The sequence below is a fragment of the Miscanthus floridulus genome, unplaced genomic scaffold, assembly GCF_019320115.1.
Source record: "Miscanthus floridulus cultivar M001 unplaced genomic scaffold, ASM1932011v1 fs_686_1_2, whole genome shotgun sequence".
In the NCBI taxonomy this organism is placed as follows: Eukaryota; Viridiplantae; Streptophyta; class Magnoliopsida; order Poales; family Poaceae; genus Miscanthus; species Miscanthus floridulus.
This window is the reverse complement of record NW_027097108.1, coordinates 1-19,623: the sequence shown is the minus strand read 5'-3', so window position 1 is coordinate 19,623 and position 19,623 is coordinate 1. Positions and strand designations below refer to the sequence as shown.

Here is a 19,623-nt window from a genome sequence, read left to right as displayed (position 1 = left end):
ACATGAGCATCATGCATCCCTTTGGGAACTTATAGCACATGAAACATAATTTCGAAACATAGCAACGTGTTGTATATTTCATGTGTGTTGTTCTTTATGAAATGTAAAGTGTCCAACACTTAAGTGCAACATGTGCCACTCACTTAGTGAAACAAGATTAGTTAATACGATGCAACAAGATCATGAAATATGTGAAACATGACTATGAAACATTTGCAACATTTCTTGTGTTTTTCATCGTTTCAGTGTATACCTTGATTGATTCTTGTGTGACCAATGTGTGGTGTGGCTAATAATCATCCTAAGTAACTTAGTTACACCTAGAATGTCTTTTGGAACATTGTTCATGTTGATCACTTTAACTAATTGGGTTTCCAAGTCATGGTTGACCAATTTGGACCCCTAGAGCTCCTGTGTTTGACTGTTTTAAAAGTGTAGCTTAGGATGTTTGCATGTCTGAGCAACCTAAAGCAAAGTTGTAGAGAATTATGTAAGGAACAAAAGTTATTTTGTGACCAACTCATGAAAATGTGCACAACATGTTCAAAAATGGCCCACAAGTCAGTTTTGAGGTTGGATTCGACACTTAGAAAATTCCTATGTATGAAACTGAGTTTTTCAGTTTCATGAGCTCAACTTTGGCATGATTTTACTCTCTATACTTTTCGAATTAGACTTTGAACTCTTAAGGAGTTTTGTAGCTGATACATAGGGCTTGCACTTTCGTTTAGGAAGTTTGCGATAATGAGCAAAGGATTATGAAATACATTGACTCCAAAATGTGTCGTCAGTCGGTACTGTAGTTACCTGAATCGAAAAAATTCAGGCCGGTCATGGCCGACCGCGGCCAGAGGGTTGCCGCCGCGTGGCCGCCACGCGCCTGGCTTGGCCTGACCGCGCCGCGCGCTGGCCGGATTGAAGTGGAGCACGCCCGCACGCTCTCTGCCCTCCCATTCACTCTCCTTCCTTCTCCGTCGCAGCCGCAGCAGCACAGCGCCGACGCCTTTGCCGGCTGCTTGCTCCGCCGCGCTCGAGCAGGCTCGCCGTGGCACCACCGTCAGCAATTTCTCACCCACAGCTCCGCCGTGCACTCCTCTGCCTCGTCCACCTCACCGTGGAGCCGTAAAGTCAAGGTAGAGGCCGTGCTTCTTCTTCTCCGTGGCCGTGCGCCATTTCCGGCAAGAGCTCCGTCGAGCTCTCGCGCGCTTGCCACCGCGTCGCGACTCACTCCATCTCGTCCACAGACTCCCCACCATCTCCTTTACCTCGTCCACCCTCTAGTAGAGCCTATCGAACGGAGTTGATGGCTCATTCGCCGGAGTTCCACCGCAGCCTCGTCGCCGAGCCGCCGTACGCCATGGCCGGAGTACCTAGAGGTCGATTGAGGTTAAGTTAAGTAGGTCAATCGATGCGGGTGGTAGTGGTAGTCACGCCGGTGAAGTCGATTTCGCCGGAGGAGCCGCCGCCGGTGAGCTACGCCATGCCCGCGCCGTCGCAGCCGTTGTGCTCTGTTTTCCTTTCACTTGCAAGCGGGCCCGGCTGACTGACGGACCCCGCTTGTCAGTGACTGAGTTAGAAAAGATAGTTCAAAAATTCCAGTTTTTAGTGCTATTTTGTAAATTTTGTAACTCCTACTTGGTAGATCCAAATTGGGTGGTTCCAATTTTGTTAGACTCACTGTTAGGTCTAGTATTTAAGAAAAATATATCTTGAGCATGTTATGTAGAAATTTTGGGTGAATTAAATAGGAACTTGAAAAGTGTTTTTGAGTGCATGCAAACTTGTTTAAATCATATCTTGAGTTTCTGTGATCCAAAAATTATGAAATTTTGTGGGTAAGCTAGTCTTGTATAGTAGAAGCTCTGGTTAAAATTTGAGAGTCATTGCATGTGTAGTTTTTGAGTTATAGATTTTCCTTTTATCATCGGGTGATTCTTGTGTAAATTTTAGTAATTAATCTATGAATCCAATGGCCATGAAAATTTGTAGGTAGTATCCTAATACCCTAAGGATGCTAGGAAAAATATGAAATCTGTTGCTTGACACTTTTCACTAAGGTTTCCTAATTATGCCATTTTAAGCCATTCTGCCTTACCATTTTTGTGTAGGATGTTGTACTTACTAAAATGGTGTGAAATTTTTATGGCAGTCTACTTAGGGTATGTAGGGTCTACTGTAATTTTTGTAGATTTAATGGTGTAGCTTTCACATATGTTTACTATTTTCTCTAATTAATTAAATAAATTAAGCAAGGTATTAGAGGAAATGTTTTGGTGATGAACACCCTATTTTCTGGTGTTCTTATGATATGTGTGATAAGATAGTAAAGTTGGTTTTGTCTAATTATATGTTTACATCATAAGTTGCTAATTAATTGTTGGCATTATGTCCCTCTGGACAGATCTGGGGACTTTAGAAAGTTCCCCATGATATTTTGGGTTTCTGTGAATGTGATGAATACAAGAGTTGTAGATAATTTAAGTATCTAGCTCCTGTCAAAATTTGAGGGCATTTGGCCCAGTAGTTTAGAAACTACAGCTGTTTAAAGTTAGGTTGCAGTTTTTGCTGATTCTCTGCCTTGTGAGGATAGACTTCTGTTGATTGATGAATTCGACCTGGTAAAGGTTTGAATCATGCTTTGAGGTCTGAAAATGTTGTGTAGACAATTTTATAAGCTTTCCATATTGTCTTGTTGCATATCAATTGGATTTATAAATCTCCAGTTATAGCTAGTTTACTGCACCGCTACATAGTATTCATTTTGCTGAAATACAATTGCTTGAGTGTATGTGGTTGCAATGTTCTCGTTGATTGTTTAGGGGTTAGCCTAACTTGAGAATATGCTTAGGTGCAGGTGCTAGGTCGTTAACTGAAGATGAGCAATTATACATTAGGTTGTATAAACTTGGTAAGTAAAGTGATTTGAATAGGGCTTAAGTTGGAATATGCAAACTACAGCGAACATGTGCATTCCCCGAGCATCCCCGACATTCGTACATGTGCATCCATGATAATTATCTTGCGCATTCATGCAATAGGTGTGCCGGAGGGAGTGACGTTGCTGGAGTTCGAGGGAGCCAACCAGGAGGAGGAACCCGAGGTGCAGGAAGCCGACGAAGCAGTCGCCGCGGAGGAATTGCCCGAGTGCCCTGACCACCAGCCTTCCTCATTCCTGAAAGGCAAGCCCCGGAGCATATTAAGCCTCCTATGTTTTCACAAATACATTGAGTATCTTTTATTGTTGATGATGCATTAAGTATAGGAATTGGTTGGAACCAATTGCTGCATTATATATCCTTCCTTGTCCAGATATCGCACTGGAATCCTAATTAAGTTCAGGAACGGGTTAAATGCTTAGCCATGCTTAGTGCGGTAGAAGTCAGGTGATTTCCTGTCACCTGCGAGCTTTAGGATGAGGTGGATCACGGTTGGCTATATTTGCTATCGTGGAAAAGAACCATGTGAATAATGAATTAAGACCGGGCGGGGTCTTGTGTAGGTTTGAACATAGTGACTCCGTCTGAGTCGTTTAAGGACCGATACGCTGTACGTCCTCATGTCATGTTGAACGCAGCCTAACACTTAGCTGGCCGGATAAGTCGTTCCGACCGCGAAGCCTAGTAGCTCGACTCAGGCCGGGGACGCGAGCAGTGGCGACATTCTGGAGGTAGTAAGGATGTGCGGAGAGCCATTGGCATAAGCCCAAGGCGGGTTAGAGTCCCGAACAACCTTGGCAGAGTGGGTCTCTGAGAATGTCGATCTGTTCGGACTCGCGACTCCTGAATCGTACCAAAGGTGACTTGTTGCGACCCTGACGGGGGAAGCAGGGTTTGTGTTTAGGAATACCCCTCCAGCTGGATAGGAATCGATTCGAATCGCCGTCTCTCCCGGATAGTGAGAACTTGACTGAGCAGCGGCAACGTAGATTCAATTAATTTAACGATAGGGTTCAATGGATGATGATAAGGTTGCCACAATGAATACCTGATATGGTTATTAATGTCTGCACCCTAATAAAATGATTGCTTAGTACAGGTGCTAATATAGATGACAGGTTAATGGCTAAAAAGTCACTGCTAGTTCAGGTTAAGAGTTAATCCTTATTACTTATGCTTTTCTGCAAAAAGAAAGTGTCAGCCAGCTCCACTACATTAAGCTATGCATAATCCTTGGTGTCATTTGTTTGGTTTTCGACAGGTAAGTCTAGCTGAGTACATTCCCGTACTCAGGGTTTATTCCCTCTTGTTGCAGATGACCTTCTATATCAGGGATTCTGCAAGTATTGTCTCCACCCGGCGGGTGATGAGGACTAGATCATGGGCATGATCTCCTTTCTCTTATCTGAATGCTTTTGCGGTCTGTGATCAACCAACCAGTATGTGTATTTGAACTCGGTGTGTGAGTTAAACTATTTGCTTCCGCATGTTTTACAAGACTTGTTTTGTAATAACAATGACTCTGTGATGATGTAATCTATTTGCGAACATCTGCGAAATGTTGTAACGTACGATATGTTATGTTGAATTACTGTGATCTTGGTTGTATGCAAGTTGGTTTGAAATCCTTCGACATTTCGGTTGACTACCGGGTTTATATGGGCTTAAGTTCGAGAATTTGATCGTTTCGACGATTGTTTTTGTACTTGTGCTCTTATAAATTGGTCGGTTCTGTGACAGCTGGCATCAGAGCTAGATTCAACATTAAACATGTCTTACGGCTATTTAAAATAAAAGCTTTTGTTGTTAAAATGGTTTTCAAACTTATAGTTATATATAAGTGTTCAAAAATCAAAATTTTTATGGTATACTGGTGATCACATCCCTTATAGCCCACTTAAGGACTTCTAGGTGGCTTATATATAATTACTAACTGGGGGAATTGATTGTTTCTATTTCGTCGTCCATGCGGCGTGATATTGCATGGATGCCATTCGTTTGAATGGTAATGTATGGATCAATTGCCTCTACGCTAAGGTAAGTGTGAGTTGCGAGAGCATGACCGTCCAACCGTCGGTCTAGGGGAGAGTTAGTTGTGGTTACTGGAGTATTTACATGTTGCATACATGTATATATATGAAGGTACTTAATTGGGGGTACATTTCTCGGGTAGTTTGGATACCGAAGTATATATATCGGGGGATGTATATATGGAGAGTATCTTAGTACTACTTGTGTAATTAGCATTATATCTTGTTGGGTTGGGCTGCAATGAAGTTTTTCTGCAGGTACGCTAACAACGCATCGTGTAGATCGACTAGTTACCGCTAATTGAGAGAACGTATGTATGCCACCGTATAGTCCGCTAAAGCTTAAAATTTCTTAGGTTTGTGAAGACGTACGGAACGAGCATGCATCATATTCACTCATGACATTCATATTGCATTACTCCCTCCCTTATAATTGCTTATCCCAAGTTTAAAGTGAAATCTCTCGGCAAGAAGTTTGAAGGAGAGGAATACCCAGAAGAAGTCCAAGGTGTCTCCAATGTGGGCAGTAATCACTTCGACAAGTAGTTCGTTAGCAAGTCTCACGAGTTAAGCTTTTGCAGTCATACTGGTAACATACTTTAATTCGCTCCCTTCGGGATGCGTATCGTAATGGTGAGGTTTAAAACTTGTCATGTTGGAATGCACTGCGTATAGCGCTAGTAATTTACTTGATGATGTGGTGATTGGAGAATGAATTATTGTCTCTGTTTATTGTATGAAGTTTTTTTATTCTCGTCAGTAAATACAGTTGGGCACGATTATATTGTTCCTCTCCAATGTGCTGACATCATCAATAATTACTGGTTGCGCATTGTGCAGATGCCTCGTACTCGTTCCACCGGTGCGAGTGATGATGATGATCTTCCGCCACCACCACCCACACCAACGGAACTTATAGCAATGCTTGCAGAAGGACAGCGCACTATGGCCGAGGCCCTCCGTACGATTGCGAATCGTGATGGCCGTGGTCCACGCCAAGGACCGGATCCAAATCAATACAGTGATTTCAAGAATTTCCTTGACACGAAACCCCCAATCTTCAAGGAGGCCGAGGAGCCTCTACAAGCGGATGAGTGGTTGAATACTCTCGAGCAGAAGTTCCGTCTGCTCCGCTTGACTGAGGTGCTAAAAACTGAGTACGCATTGCACCAACTTCATGGGCCTGCTGGCATTTGGTGGAGTCATCATCGGTCCACTATGCCTGCTAATGCCCAAATCACATGGGATCAGTTCAAGTCTGCTTTCAGGGGAAATTACATTCCTCCTGGTCTTATGGCGATCAAACATACAGAGTTCATGAAGCTGACTCAGGGAAACAAGAGCCTGAACGAATACCTGCAAGCTTTCAACAACCTTGCAAGGTATGCTACCGAGTTTGTGGACACAGATGCCAAGAAGATTGCAAGCTTCAAGCGGGGACTTAGCCCCAAACTGATGAAGACCATGGGAAATTGCAAGTGCGCTCATTTTAATGAGTTTGTGAGTGATGCTTTATCGCAAGAGAACAATAATGCTGTATATGCGGCTTTAAAAAGTCGTAAGAGGGCCTATGAGGCGGGTGCCTCACAATCCAAGGCTCCCGTCGCACAAAGGACTCCATTCCGTCCTCCAGCGTCAGCCGCCAAGTTTCGCCCACCGCAGAAGAAGAATCCCGCCAAGACTGGGTTTCGCAAGGCATTTACAGTTGCTCTTCCCAAGGGCACTACCAGTCAGGGCAGTTCCAGGGCTCCACCAAGCAACATGCCATGCTGGAACTGCAACAAGACAGGCCACTGGGCAAGGGAATGCCCTTACCCTAAGAAGAATAATTACCAGGGTGGCCGTCAAGGACAAGTGAACCACACAAATATTATTGAGATTCCTTCAGGTGAGGTAGTGACTGCCGGTAAGTTTCTGATTGACCAACACCCCGCAGTTGTACTATTTGATTCAGGTGCTTCGCATTCCTTCATTAGTCCATCATTTGCATCCAAGTTTATGCAGAAAACATATACTGTTGAGGGTGAGGGTTATTGTATAAGGGCTGCCAGTGGTATTATCCCAACCAAGCTGGTAGTTGGGGATGTACAGTTTGTGATAGAGGGGCGAAGTTATCAGGTTGATCTGGTAGTTTTACCAGGGCTAGGTATTGACGTGATATTGGGAATGAACTGGATGAGCCGTCATGGAGTGCTTATCGATACATCGACTAGGGTAGTTATGCTCAGAGATCCGAGCAATCAGGAGGGTTTTCTAGTACAGTTACCTAGGGACATTAATCTTTCTTGCATGACCAATGCGGTGCACGCAAAGTCTCTGGCAGATATCCCTGTCGTGTGTGACTTTCCGGATGTTTTCCCCGATGATTTGCCTGGATTGCCCCCGGATCGAGAAGTAGAATTCAAGATAGAGTTGCTTCCTGGTACAGCTCCCATCTCTAGAAGGCCATATAGAATGCCTCCCAATGAACTAGCTGAACTTAAGACCCAGTTGAATGAACTGCTAAAGAAATGCCTTATCCGCCCTAGTTCATCTCCGTGGGGGTGCCCAGCCATCTTTGTGAAGAAGAAGGATCAATCTCTACGGATGTGTGTAGATTATAGACCCTTGAATACAGTTACAATCAAGAATAAGTACCCTCTGCCACGCATAGATATCTTGTTTGATCAGTTGTCTAAGGCAAAAGTCTTTTCCAAGATTGATTTGAGATCTGGGTATCATCAAATCAAAATTCGGCCTGAGGATGTCCCAAAAACAGCATTCTCTACAAGATATGGTCTATATGAGTACCTGGTTATGTCTTTTGGATTGACCAATGCCCCAGCACATTTTATGTATCTGATGAATTCAGTGTTTATGCCCGAGTTGGACAAATTTGTGGTGGTATTTATAGATGATATCCTGGTCTATTCTGAGAATGAAGAAGATCATGTTGAACATTTGCGGGTGGTTCTTACTAGATTGCGAGAACACCAGCTGTATGCAAAGTTCAGCAAATGTGAATTTTGGCTTCGTGAGGTACCTTTTCTTGGACACGTGTTGTCCGATGGTGGAATTATGGTTGATCCCACCAAGGTGCAAGAAGTATTAAACTGGAAGGCTCCCATCTCGGTGCACGAGGTTCGGAGTTTTCTGGGGTTGGCTGGCTATTATCGTCGCTTCATCCCGGATTTCTCTAAAATAGCCAAGCCTATGACTCGATTGCTGCAAAAAGACATGAAGTTTGTCTGGACTCCTGAGTGTGATGCGGCTTTCCATACCCTGCGAACTCTTCTAACATCGGCTCCGGTTTTGGCGCAACCGGATATCGAGAAACCTTTTGATGTGTACTGTGATGCATCAGGTATTGGGTTAGGAGGTGTTCTTATGCAAGAGGGTAGAGTCATCGCTTATACCTCTCGCCAACTTAGGAAGCATGAAGTGAATTATCCAACGCATGACTTGGAACTTGCTGCAGTTGTTCATGCTTTGAAGGCCTGGAGACATTATCTACTTGGCAATGTGTGCAACATCTACACTGATCATAAAAGTCTCAAGTACATCTTCACTCAACCAGAGTTAAATATGCGTCAGAGAAGATGGCTCGAGTTGATCAAAGATTATAACCTTCAAGTGCACTATCACCCGGGCAAGGCAAACGTCGTCGCGGACGCCTTAAGCAGAAAGTCTCATTGCCACTCGTTGATTGAGAGTGATGTCCATTTGTCAAAGCTCCTCCATCCTGCAGTCCTGCACAACATCACTGTCAGTTGTACTCTACAGAGTCGAATTATCGAGCTACAGAAGACAGATGCAGGTGTGTTTCACATCAAGCGCAAGATGAAAGAGCAAGAAACCAAACATTTTCGAGTCGATGAGGAAGGCGTGTTATGGTTCAAGGATAGGTTGGTAGTTCTGAAGGATAGAGAGCTCAGAAACCAAATCATATCCGAAGCTCATTCCTCTAAGCTATCTATTCATCCTGGTAGTAGTAAAATGTATCATGATTTAAAACCGCGATTTTGGTGGACCAAAATGAAGAAAGAGATAGCCGCTTATGTGGCTAGGTGTGACACTTGTTGTCGGGTCAAGGCGGTACACATGAAAGCTGGATGACTTCAGCCACTCTCTATTCCAGGTTGGAAGTGGGAAGAGATAAGTATGGATTTTATAGTTGGACTCCCTACCACTCAGAGGAATTTTAACTCAATTTGGGTAATTGTGGACCGACTGACCAAGTCGGCACACTTTATTCCTGTCCGCATAGACTTTCGTCCAACCGACTACGCGGAGTTGTACTTCAACCAGATCGTCCGACTTCATGGGATCCCTCGTACTATTGTCTCAGATAGAGGACCACAGTTCACTGCTCGCTTTTGGGAGCACTTACATGGATTATTAGGGACTAAGCTCGTAAGAAGTTCTGCCTATCATCCGCAAACCAATGGGCAAACTGAACGAGTGAATCAAATCTTAGAAGATATGTTGAGAGCTTGTGTCATCTCGGCTAAGGGCTCATGGGAAAAATGGTTACCCCTAGCTGAATTCTCGTACAATAATAGTTATCAAGAGAGCATAAAGATGGCACCGTTTGAAGCTTTGTATGGCCGGAAGTGTAGAACCCCGTTGAACTGGGTAGAAGCCGGTGAAAGGAGATATTATGGAATTGATTTCGTTCAAGAAGCTGAAGAACAAGTCCGTACTATCCAAACCCACATGGCCGCAGCTCAAGCTAGGCAGAAGAGTTATGCTGATCGACGTAGGAAACCTATTGAGTTCGAAGTTGGAGACTTCGTTTATCTGAAAGTCTCACCTATGAAGAGTGTCCAACGCTTTGGTGTGAAGCGAAAGCTTGCGCCGAGATATGTTGGTCCGTTTGAAATCATTGGACAAAGTGGTAAAGTGGCGTACAAGATTCAATTACCTCCTGAGATGAGTGCTATCTTCAATGTCTTTCATGTATCCCAATTGAAGAAATGTCTTCGCGTCCCTGAAGAGAGTTCCATTGGGGGATATCGAGTTAAAATCTGATTTGACCTTTGAAGAAAAGCCGGTTCGAGTGATCGACACTCGTGAGCGAGTGACTCGGAGTCGGGTAGTCAAGTTCTATAAAGTCATGTGGAGCAATCAGGGTAGTGAACGCGATGCAACGTGGGAAAGGGAAGACTATTTGAGGGATGGTTATAAGGAATTCTATCAACAATGGTACGCTTTTCAAATCTCGGGACGAGATTTTTATAAGGGGGGAGGGCTGTAACACCCCTGGTGTTTAGCTTTCACATTTGCACTGCATTTCATAAACATGAGCATCATGCATCCCTTTGGGAACTTATAGCACATGAAACATAATTTCGAAACATAGCAACGTGTTGTATATTTCATGTGTGTTGTTCTTTATGAAATGTAAAGTGTCCAACACTTAAGTGCAACATGTGCCACTCACTTAGTGAAACAAGATTAGTTAATACGATGCAACAAGATCATGAAATATGTGAAACATGACTATGAAACATTTGCAACATTTCTTGTGTTTTTCATCGTTTCAGTGTATACCTTGATTGATTCTTGTGTGACCAATGTGTGGTGTGGCTAATAATCATCCTAAGTAACTTAGTTACACCTAGAATGTCTTTTGGAACATTGTTCATGTTGATCACTTTAACTAATTGGGTTTCCAAGTCATGGTTGACCAATTTGGACCCCTAGAGCTCCTGTGTTTGACTGTTTTAAAAGTGTAGCTTAGGATGTTTGCATGTCTGAGCAACCTAAAGCAAAGTTGTAGAGAATTATGTAAGGAACAAAAGTTATTTTGTGACCAACTCATGAAAATGTGCACAACATGTTCAAAAATGGCCCACAAGTCAGTTTTGAGGTTGGATTCGACACTTAGAAAATTCCTATGTATGAAACTGAGTTTTTCAGTTTCATGAGCTCAACTTTGGCATGATTTTACTCTCTATACTTTTCGAATTAGACTTTGAACTCTTAAGGAGTTTTGTAGCTGATACATAGGGCTTGCACTTTCGTTTAGGAAGTTTGCGATAATGAGCAAAGGATTATGAAATACATTGACTCCAAAATGTGTCGTCAGTCGGTACTGTAGTTACCTGAATCGAAAAAATTCAGGCCGGTCATGGCCGACCGCGGCCAGAGGGTTGCCGCCGCGTGGCCGCCACGCGCCTGGCTTGGCCTGACCGCGCCGCGCGCTGGCCGGATTGAAGTGGAGCACGCCCGCACGCTCTCTGCCCTCCCATTCACTCTCCTTCCTTCTCCGTCGCAGCCGCAGCAGCACAGCGCCGACGCCTTTGCCGGCTGCTTGCTCCGCCGCGCTCGAGCAGGCTCGCCGTGGCACCACCGTCAGCAATTTCTCACCCACAGCTCCGCCGTGCACTCCTCTGCCTCGTCCACCTCACCGTGGAGCCGTAAAGTCAAGGTAGAGGCCGTGCTTCTTCTTCTCCGTGGCCGTGCGCCATTTCCGGCAAGAGCTCCGTCGAGCTCTCGCGCGCTTGCCACCGCGTCGCGACTCACTCCATCTCGTCCACAGACTCCCCACCATCTCCTTTACCTCGTCCACCCTCTAGTAGAGCCTATCGAACGGAGTTGATGGCTCATTCGCCGGAGTTCCACCGCAGCCTCGTCGCCGAGCCGCCGTACGCCATGGCCGGAGTACCTAGAGGTCGATTGAGGTTAAGTTAAGTAGGTCAATCGATGCGGGTGGTAGTGGTAGTCACGCCGGTGAAGTCGATTTCGCCGGAGGAGCCGCCGCCGGTGAGCTACGCCATGCCCGCGCCGTCGCAGCCGCTGTGCTCTGTTTTCCTTTCACTTGCAAGCGGGCCCGGCTGACTGACGGACCCCGCTTGTCAGTGACTGAGTTAGAAAAGATAGTTCAAAAATTCCAGTTTTTAGTGCTATTTTGTAAATTTTGTAACTCCTACTTGGTAGATCCAAATTGGGTGGTTCCAATTTTGTTAGACTCACTGTTAGGTCTAGTATTTAAGAAAAATATATCTTGAGCATGTTATGTAGAAATTTTGGGTGAATTAAATAGGAACTTGAAAAGTGTTTTTGAGTGCATGCAAACTTGTTTAAATCATATCTTGAGTTTCTGTGATCCAAAAATTATGAAATTTTGTGGGTAAGCTAGTCTTGTATAGTAGAAGCTCTGGTTAAAATTTGAGAGTCATTGCATGTGTAGTTTTTGAGTTATAGATTTTCCTTTTATCATCGGGTGATTCTTGTGTAAATTTTAGTAATTAATCTATGAATCCAATGGCCATGAAAATTTGTAGGTAGTATCCTAATACCCTAAGGATGCTAGGAAAAATATGAAATCTGTTGCTTGACACTTTTCACTAAGGTTTCCTAATTATGCCATTTTAAGCCATTCTGCCTTACCATTTTTGTGTAGGATGTTGTACTTACTAAAATGGTGTGAAATTTTTATGGCAGTCTACTTAGGGTATGTAGGGTCTACTGTAATTTTTGTAGATTTAATGGTGTAGCTTTCACATATGTTTACTATTTTCTCTAATTAATTAAATAAATTAAGCAAGGTATTAGAGGAAATGTTTTGGTGATGAACACCCTATTTTCTGGTGTTCTTATGATATGTGTGATAAGATAGTAAAGTTGGTTTTGTCTAATTATATGTTTACATCATAAGTTGCTAATTAATTGTTGGCATTATGTCCCTCTGGACAGATCTGGGGACTTTAGAAAGTTCCCCATGATATTTTGGGTTTCTGTGAATGTGATGAATACAAGAGTTGTAGATAATTTAAGTATCTAGCTCCTGTCAAAATTTGAGGGCATTTGGCCCAGTAGTTTAGAAACTACAGCTGTTTAAAGTTAGGTTGCAGTTTTTGCTGATTCTCTGCCTTGTGAGGATAGACTTCTGTTGATTGATGAATTCGACCTGGTAAAGGTTTGAATCATGCTTTGAGGTCTGAAAATGTTGTGTAGACAATTTTATAAGCTTTCCATATTGTCTTGTTGCATATCAATTGGATTTATAAATCTCCAGTTATAGCTAGTTTACTGCACCGCTACATAGTATTCATTTTGCTGAAATACAATTGCTTGAGTGTATGTGGTTGCAATGTTCTCGTTGATTGTTTAGGGGTTAGCCTAACTTGAGAATATGCTTAGGTGCAGGTGCTAGGTCGTTAACTGAAGATGAGCAATTATACATTAGGTTGTATAAACTTGGTAAGTAAAGTGATTTGAATAGGGCTTAAGTTGGAATATGCAAACTACAGCGAACATGTGCATTCCCCGAGCATCCCCGACATTCGTACATGTGCATCCATGATAATTATCTTGCGCATTCATGCAATAGGTGTGCCGGAGGGAGTGACGTTGCTGGAGTTCGAGGGAGCCAACCAGGAGGAGGAACCCGAGGTGCAGGAAGCCGACGAAGCAGTCGCCGCGGAGGAATTGCCCGAGTGCCCTGACCACCAGCCTTCCTCATTCCTGAAAGGCAAGCCCCGGAGCATATTAAGCCTCCTATGTTTTCACAAATACATTGAGTATCTTTTATTGTTGATGATGCATTAAGTATAGGAATTGGTTGGAACCAATTGCTGCATTATATATCCTTCCTTGTCCAGATATCGCACTGGAATCCTAATTAAGTTCAGGAACGGGTTAAATGCTTAGCCATGCTTAGTGCGGTAGAAGTCAGGTGATTTCCTGTCACCTGCGAGCTTTAGGATGAGGTGGATCACGGTTGGCTATATTTGCTATCGTGGAAAAGAACCATGTGAATAATGAATTAAGACCGGGCGGGGTCTTGTGTAGGTTTGAACATAGTGACTCCGTCTGAGTCGTTTAAGGACCGATACGCTGTACGTCCTCATGTCATGTTGAACGCAGCCTAACACTTAGCTGGCCGGATAAGTCGTTCCGACCGCGAAGCCTAGTAGCTCGACTCAGGCCGGGGACGCGAGCAGTGGCGACATTCTGGAGGTAGTAAGGATGTGCGGAGAGCCATTGGCATAAGCCCAAGGCGGGTTAGAGTCCCGAACAACCTTGGCAGAGTGGGTCTCTGAGAATGTCGATCTGTTCGGACTCGCGACTCCTGAATCGTACCAAAGGTGACTTGTTGCGACCCTGACGGGGGAAGCAGGGTTTGTGTTTAGGAATACCCCTCCAGCTGGATAGGAATCGATTCGAATCGCCGTCTCTCCCGGATAGTGAGAACTTGACTGAGCAGCGGCAACGTAGATTCAATTAATTTAACGATAGGGTTCAATGGATGATGATAAGGTTGCCACAATGAATACCTGATATGGTTATTAATGTCTGCACCCTAATAAAATGATTGCTTAGTACAGGTGCTAATATAGATGACAGGTTAATGGCTAAAAAGTCACTGCTAGTTCAGGTTAAGAGTTAATCCTTATTACTTATGCTTTTCTGCAAAAAGAAAGTGTCAGCCAGCTCCACTACATTAAGCTATGCATAATCCTTGGTGTCATTTGTTTGGTTTTCGACGGGTAAGTCTAGCTGAGTACATTCCCGTACTCAGGGTTTATTCCCTCTTGTTGCAGATGACCTTCTATATCAGGGATTCTGCAAGTATTGTCTCCACCCGGCGGGTGATGAGGACTAGATCATGGGCATGATCTCCTTTCTCTTATCTGAATGCTTTTGCGGTCTGTGATCAACCAACCAGTATGTGTATTTGAACTCGGTGTGTGAGTTAAACTATTTGCTTCCGCATGTTTTACAAGACTTGTTTTGTAATAACAATGACTCTGTGATGATGTAATCTATTTGCGAACATCTGCGAAATGTTGTAACGTACGATATGTTATGTTGAATTACTGTGATCTTGGTTGTATGCAAGTTGGTTTGAAATCCTTCGAGATTTCGGTTGACTACCGGGTTTATATGGGCTCAAGTTCGAGAATTTGATCGTTTCGACGATTGTTTTTGTACTTGTGCTCTTATAAATTGGTCGGTTCTGTGACACAAATGAGAACTCCTGTTGCCACTGATGTCCCACCACACCATTGTGCATTTGTGCCTCTGCCCCAGTCACGGCTACCATATGCTATGCCTGCACCACTCCCCGCCACTGCATATTTCCTGCCCTTCCCGTCCACCTCTCTTGCTTAGCCATTACCACCTCAGCTGAGCCACTTCCATCAACGGCTGCCTGGCATTCCATCAGCAGTCGTCAATGAACCTAGCTTGTACTGTTGCTGCCCACTCACCTGCTGCATCCATGGCTTGCATATGTTCATTTTCATTTGATTTTATAGCAATTGCATACGTTTCTCCTAAAGAAAAGAAATGGCAAGTATGAACATTAAACCTAGTCTCCTACAGCTCCAAAGGTCATCGATGTTCATTATTAGAAGATTGTGTTATGGCTTGTCTACACATTACACACTGATGTATTCATTTATTTTTCTATTCCTATCCATTTCAACTGTTTATGAATTTCATTAAGTAAAATGCTTCGTAATGCTCATGATTAAGAACTCTTTTCTTTATGTGTGTAGTTGAAGGCGAGGAAGTGGGGAGCATTCAGAGCAAGCTCTTGTGCCAGTCTCTATTAGATCTTTATATTGGAGATGACCCCTTTGACAAAAATGCAAAAGATGACATCCATCAAAATATAGCTAGCATTCTTAAAAGTTAAATGGGATGCTTGAGGTTACATGGAACTGGGAAAGAAGATATTTTAATTCCAGCAGAAGTCATATGCGAGCATTCATAATCATATCTGTGCCCACTGTTATTTTTCTATTTGCTTCTGCTTCTGGAGTTGAACTTCCTTCCATAAAGAAGGAAACAGAATACTGCTGCGCGACCCAGGTACTACGTAAGAAAAGTTTGGGCATTCAAGTCGAGTTGAATTCTGTTGTTGAGAATGCTTCCATTCGCTGACTGCTGGCGGATGGTACCTCCTATTTCACTGCTTAGCTTTTGCAAGAACAAGAATGCTTGCTCTGATTCCACTGTTTTTAAGTATATGGTCTGATTTCTGAACATGCGGCGCTCATGTTGTGCTGACCCTGTACTCTGATGATTTGCATAGAAACAGTTTTTTAATTAAAAACAAAAGAGAAATCTTCATCTGCCAATAGCTGTGAACAATCAGTTATAACATCTGCCGAAGTGTACAGCGACATCACAGGAGGTAACCCAAAAAATCCAATTTCCTCTGCTCTGAGGCTGCTTCCTTCGCCTGAAGGTGACTTGCACTAGCAGACGACCCCGGTTCCTTGCGACTGACGCGCATGATGCGGATACGCTTTCGGCGACACGGATTCCACGAGCCTCCCAGACCAAACGGATCGATGCCTTTCCGCCCAAGAGCGAGAGGTGGCGACCGGCCGGTCGGGGCGGGGATGCAGAATTGGAAGATGGACGCCATCGTCACGCGGCTCGCGTCCTCCACTCGTCGGTTCTCAGCGCGGTTTTCTGTCGCTTCTCGCGTGCACGAAATCACCCTGCCATTGCTTTCCGCAACCGGGGGATTAGCTCCTGCGACCCCGTCGTTGCTGGTTGCCTCTCCTAGTCTCCTCTCCCTCCGAGGGTAACGATGGACACCAATGATGGCGAAATTGCAATGTGGTCACAGGCTCACAGCTCGATCGAAAGATAGCATACCAGGTGAAAATGAAAAACAGGACGTGTTCTTATGGACATGTTGTACCTTGTGTGTGGTGATTAAGAAATAACAAGGTGTGAGGACGAGGTAGCAGGTTTAAGGTCGACCTCAACAAATAGAGAGGAGGCTCGAGGTTGAAAGTGATCTTACGAGATAAAAAAAATGAATTTCAGAAGAGGACGCCATCGTTGAGGCCACGACGTAAATATCAAGAAGCCAAGGGAGAATGACTAGTATGGCAGTCATCTATGACTGGTATGGCAATCATCGATCAGGTGTAATTGGTGTCTTCCTGGTTTGGAACATTGGATGACAATGTTTCATTTGACCACAGATTAAAAAAACATTTTTTTCCGAGTGGCCTGTAATGCTTTTGATTGGCTTCTAATGATCACATTAGATAATGAAAAAGTTGAGTGCTACTAGTATTGCAACTTATCTGTACAATTTCTCTAGAATCAGGGTATCAAAGAGCTAAACCACTCGGACTTATGTTCTGTTTGGCAAAACTCTGAAAACTAGGCATTTGTAGCTCTAAAGAATCTTAAATATAAAGTTAAAGATATGTCTAGAGCATTTAGATCGATCATTTTGCTTATAGTTTAGACTAATTATAATATTATATAAACAATTATATTGTAGTATAAATTGTGTATATCCAACCTGAATCTCAAAACTAAAACTATCCATCGCAGACGATGAAAGCTACTCCAAACCTGCCAGCTTTTGGTCCAGCTTTTACAATTCGCCAAGACTCAGATTTTGTAACGATCCCATAAACTAATCGAGATGTTCGAATATACATCCTTCTTGGAATGTACACGAGTTATTTATCACAAATCTAGTCCAGTCGTCAGCATCTGCAATGATGACATGGCTCGACCCTAAAGCAGTTTTCTAGTAGCACAAAGCATTATTTCCACTTTTTTAAAAAGAAAAAGAAAAAGGTTAGCAGCAGCTCATAAACTCCTTCCCGAATTGAAGATAGGATTTCTACTAGTAGTTTTAGCGCTCAAGCAACCACGTCAGTTTTCTGCCCTCATCAGTTACCTTTGTACCCCTCAAGAAAACGCACGTATCCGTTTCGGTCTGTGACGCCTGATGACAGGGGTAAATCGTGAAATCCCGGGCACGTAATAAGAAAAACGGAAAGCCGTTCTCACCTGGCCCTACCTTTTCCCCTTTGCGCTCGCGAAAAAGCTCGTCTTTTCAGGTGGAAGGAGCGATTCCTCTGTGCCCCGCGCCTCGCCGGGCTCGTGCTGCTCTACCCTCTCCTTCCCCAGGACGGTGAAGAGGCGTTTCCGCGCCAAACGGGAAGCAAAGCTCGCCCGCGCCCTTTTTTGGGTTCATATAGCGCCGGCGCCTGGCTCAAACACCACAGCTCGCTGCTCAGATCTACTCTACGCGGCCGCGGCAGAGGGGAGGGACCTGGAGCTGCGCCATGGGGCCTACGGTCGGCGCTGGCGAGGACAAGGCCATGTCAGGTTAGTGAGTCGATCGGCTGCGGGCTCTGCGGAGGGGTCGTGTTTTTTTGGTCCGCCCGTTGTTCTTGGAGATACGCTGTCTAGTTTAGTTCTTGTGTTTTAAATCATCTTGCGCTGTTCATACTTGACATCTGTTGTGTGGAATTTTGGAAATCGTTGTTGCTGCTCGAGCTGCGAATGCGTGTCTTTGAGGTTTTCCTACAAAGTTGGAATATTTCATGTTTTTTTTTCTGGTTTTTTCCCTACAAATTCGGATTGGTGATACGTATAACCCCTTCTATTTTAAGAAACACAGTGACTTTTTTTTGTTTGGTTTATTTCTTTTTCTTGCCCGCCCGCGATTCAAAGCAGAGTAGAACCATTCAGCGAAATTGCATGCTTGGTATGAATGGTATCGGTTCTTTCAATCTGTGATTTTGTTTTATTCAAGCATTGGATGCTTTTAGAAGTTAGAACACACCTTTTGATGGTTAAAACTTAAAACTGAGGTTTTCCACGGTTTTCAAGTTTGATTTTTAGATCGTATTTTGGCGGTTGGCGTCTGATTGAATTATCTTTATTTACTTGATTTTTTTCTTCGAATATTGGCATCTAGGAGTGATAACTTTACTATTTTGTTTTTTTTTTCTCTGTTGTCTTGCCCTTGTGGCAAGATTTCAATGCAAATTTAGTTTTCTAGCTTGAAGACAAATACAAATGTCACTGCCACAAAGCCTCCTTTCTTCGAAAACTGTGTTATGGAAGGGTAGCTGCCATTTTTCCACCATGCGTTGCAGAACTTGCGTAATTACGATTGACGATATGTGAACCAGTTACCTAGAATGTTAACAATTTGTAGTGTACTGGATTCTCCAAATGGCACTACAGGATGAGATGAAACCATGATTTTTCTTTACACTTCGCTAACTGAACGAATAATGAGATATACTGCAGTGTAGTCCATGCTCTAACCAGTGCACTTTATATTTCAGAGCTCCGGGAAAAACATCGTGTGGACCTGGAGAGGCTAACAATTACATCACGACCGTTCAAGACATTGGCATTCTTTGGGTTAGCCATTGCTCAGAGTTTGGAAAGAACGTGTTCATCTGTTCTGAAAAAAGGTTCTCGGTTAAAAATCTTAATGCTTTTGGTTGCTGCTACTTGGGTTCTGCTCTTGTTCACTGATGGCCTGCATGAAAAGGTACCATCTTCTTTTAAATTAATCAGAACATCTGTGTTTCACTGGATTAAGAACAGTCTGAGTGACATATATGCTACATATTAGATACTTAATGTTGCAAGAAAGCTTTGCCCTTTTTGTATTCTGTTTGACACGAGTATCTGAAAGTGGATGAGAAACTGCAGTCTGTTTTTTTACTCTTTACTCTTTAGGCTGCTATATTTCGGGAAGCCCTAAAACTATCTGCCATTAGCAAATTTGCTTGCATATTGTTCAAGAGAATTTCATCTACATTGCTATAGCTTGGTCATCTTAATAATAGTTTTCTTCCCATATCTCCCATTGCATGTCCAATATGCAGCTTGGATAAACATGGTATGTTGTCATTGATGCAGCATCTACAGGA

The 19,623-nt window shown here is 43.6% G+C and overlaps 2 protein-coding genes across 6 annotated transcripts; both read left to right on the top strand.

The window, feature by feature from the left end:
• The first annotated feature begins 2,711 nt into the window (after window positions 1-2,711).
• Window positions 2,712-15,950, top strand: LOC136532671 (fatty-acid-binding protein 1-like). Of its 5 annotated transcripts, XR_010778274.1 has the most exons (4): window positions 2,726-2,908; window positions 3,039-3,179; window positions 13,284-13,424; window positions 14,497-14,748. XR_010778274.1 is itself a non-coding variant. In XM_066525270.1 (3 exons), the coding sequence occupies exons 1-3, from the start codon at window positions 10,123-10,125 to the stop codon at window positions 15,594-15,596; spliced, it is 309 nt and encodes a 102-aa protein (XP_066381367.1). In that variant the 5' UTR covers window positions 9,072-10,122; the 3' UTR covers window positions 15,597-15,950. The 5 variants fall into 5 exon arrangements, 2 of the variants coding, with proteins under 2 accessions (XP_066381367.1, XP_066381368.1); XR_010778275.1 differs by lacking the exons at window positions 13,284-13,424; window positions 14,497-14,748 and adding an exon at window positions 4,252-4,503 and having other exon boundaries at window positions 2,712-2,908; XM_066525270.1 differs by lacking the exons at window positions 2,726-2,908; window positions 3,039-3,179; window positions 14,497-14,748 and adding exons at window positions 9,072-10,150; window positions 15,457-15,950.
• A 1,773-nt stretch (window positions 15,951-17,723) lies between these two features.
• LOC136532674 (vacuole membrane protein KMS2-like) lies at window positions 17,724-19,622 on the top strand. The gene is made up of 3 exons (XM_066525272.1): window positions 17,724-18,055; window positions 19,027-19,238; window positions 19,579-19,622. Exons 1-3 carry the CDS (start codon window positions 18,013-18,015, stop codon window positions 19,585-19,587), a joined length of 264 nt encoding a protein of 87 aa, XP_066381369.1. The 5' UTR covers window positions 17,724-18,012; the 3' UTR covers window positions 19,588-19,622.
• The last annotated feature ends 1 nt before the right edge of the window (window position 19,623 follows it).

Bases quoted from the DNA above. Each gene is read 5' to 3' on its own strand.
- LOC136532671 (XM_066525270.1), top strand. From the start codon at position 10,123: ATGGTTATAAGGAATTCTATCAACAATG. The intron at 10,151-13,283 runs GTACGCTTTTCA...TTCATGCAATAG, and splicing joins AAGGAATTCTATCAACAATG to GTGTGCCGGAGGGAGTGACG. The intron at 13,425-15,456 runs GCAAGCCCCGGA...TTATGTGTGTAG, and splicing joins GCCTTCCTCATTCCTGAAAG to TTGAAGGCGAGGAAGTGGGG.
- LOC136532674 (XM_066525272.1), top strand. From the start codon at position 18,013: ATGGGGCCTACGGTCGGCGCTGGCGAGGACAAGGCCATGTCAG. The intron at 18,056-19,026 runs GTTAGTGAGTCG...TTTATATTTCAG, and splicing joins CGAGGACAAGGCCATGTCAG to AGCTCCGGGAAAAACATCGT.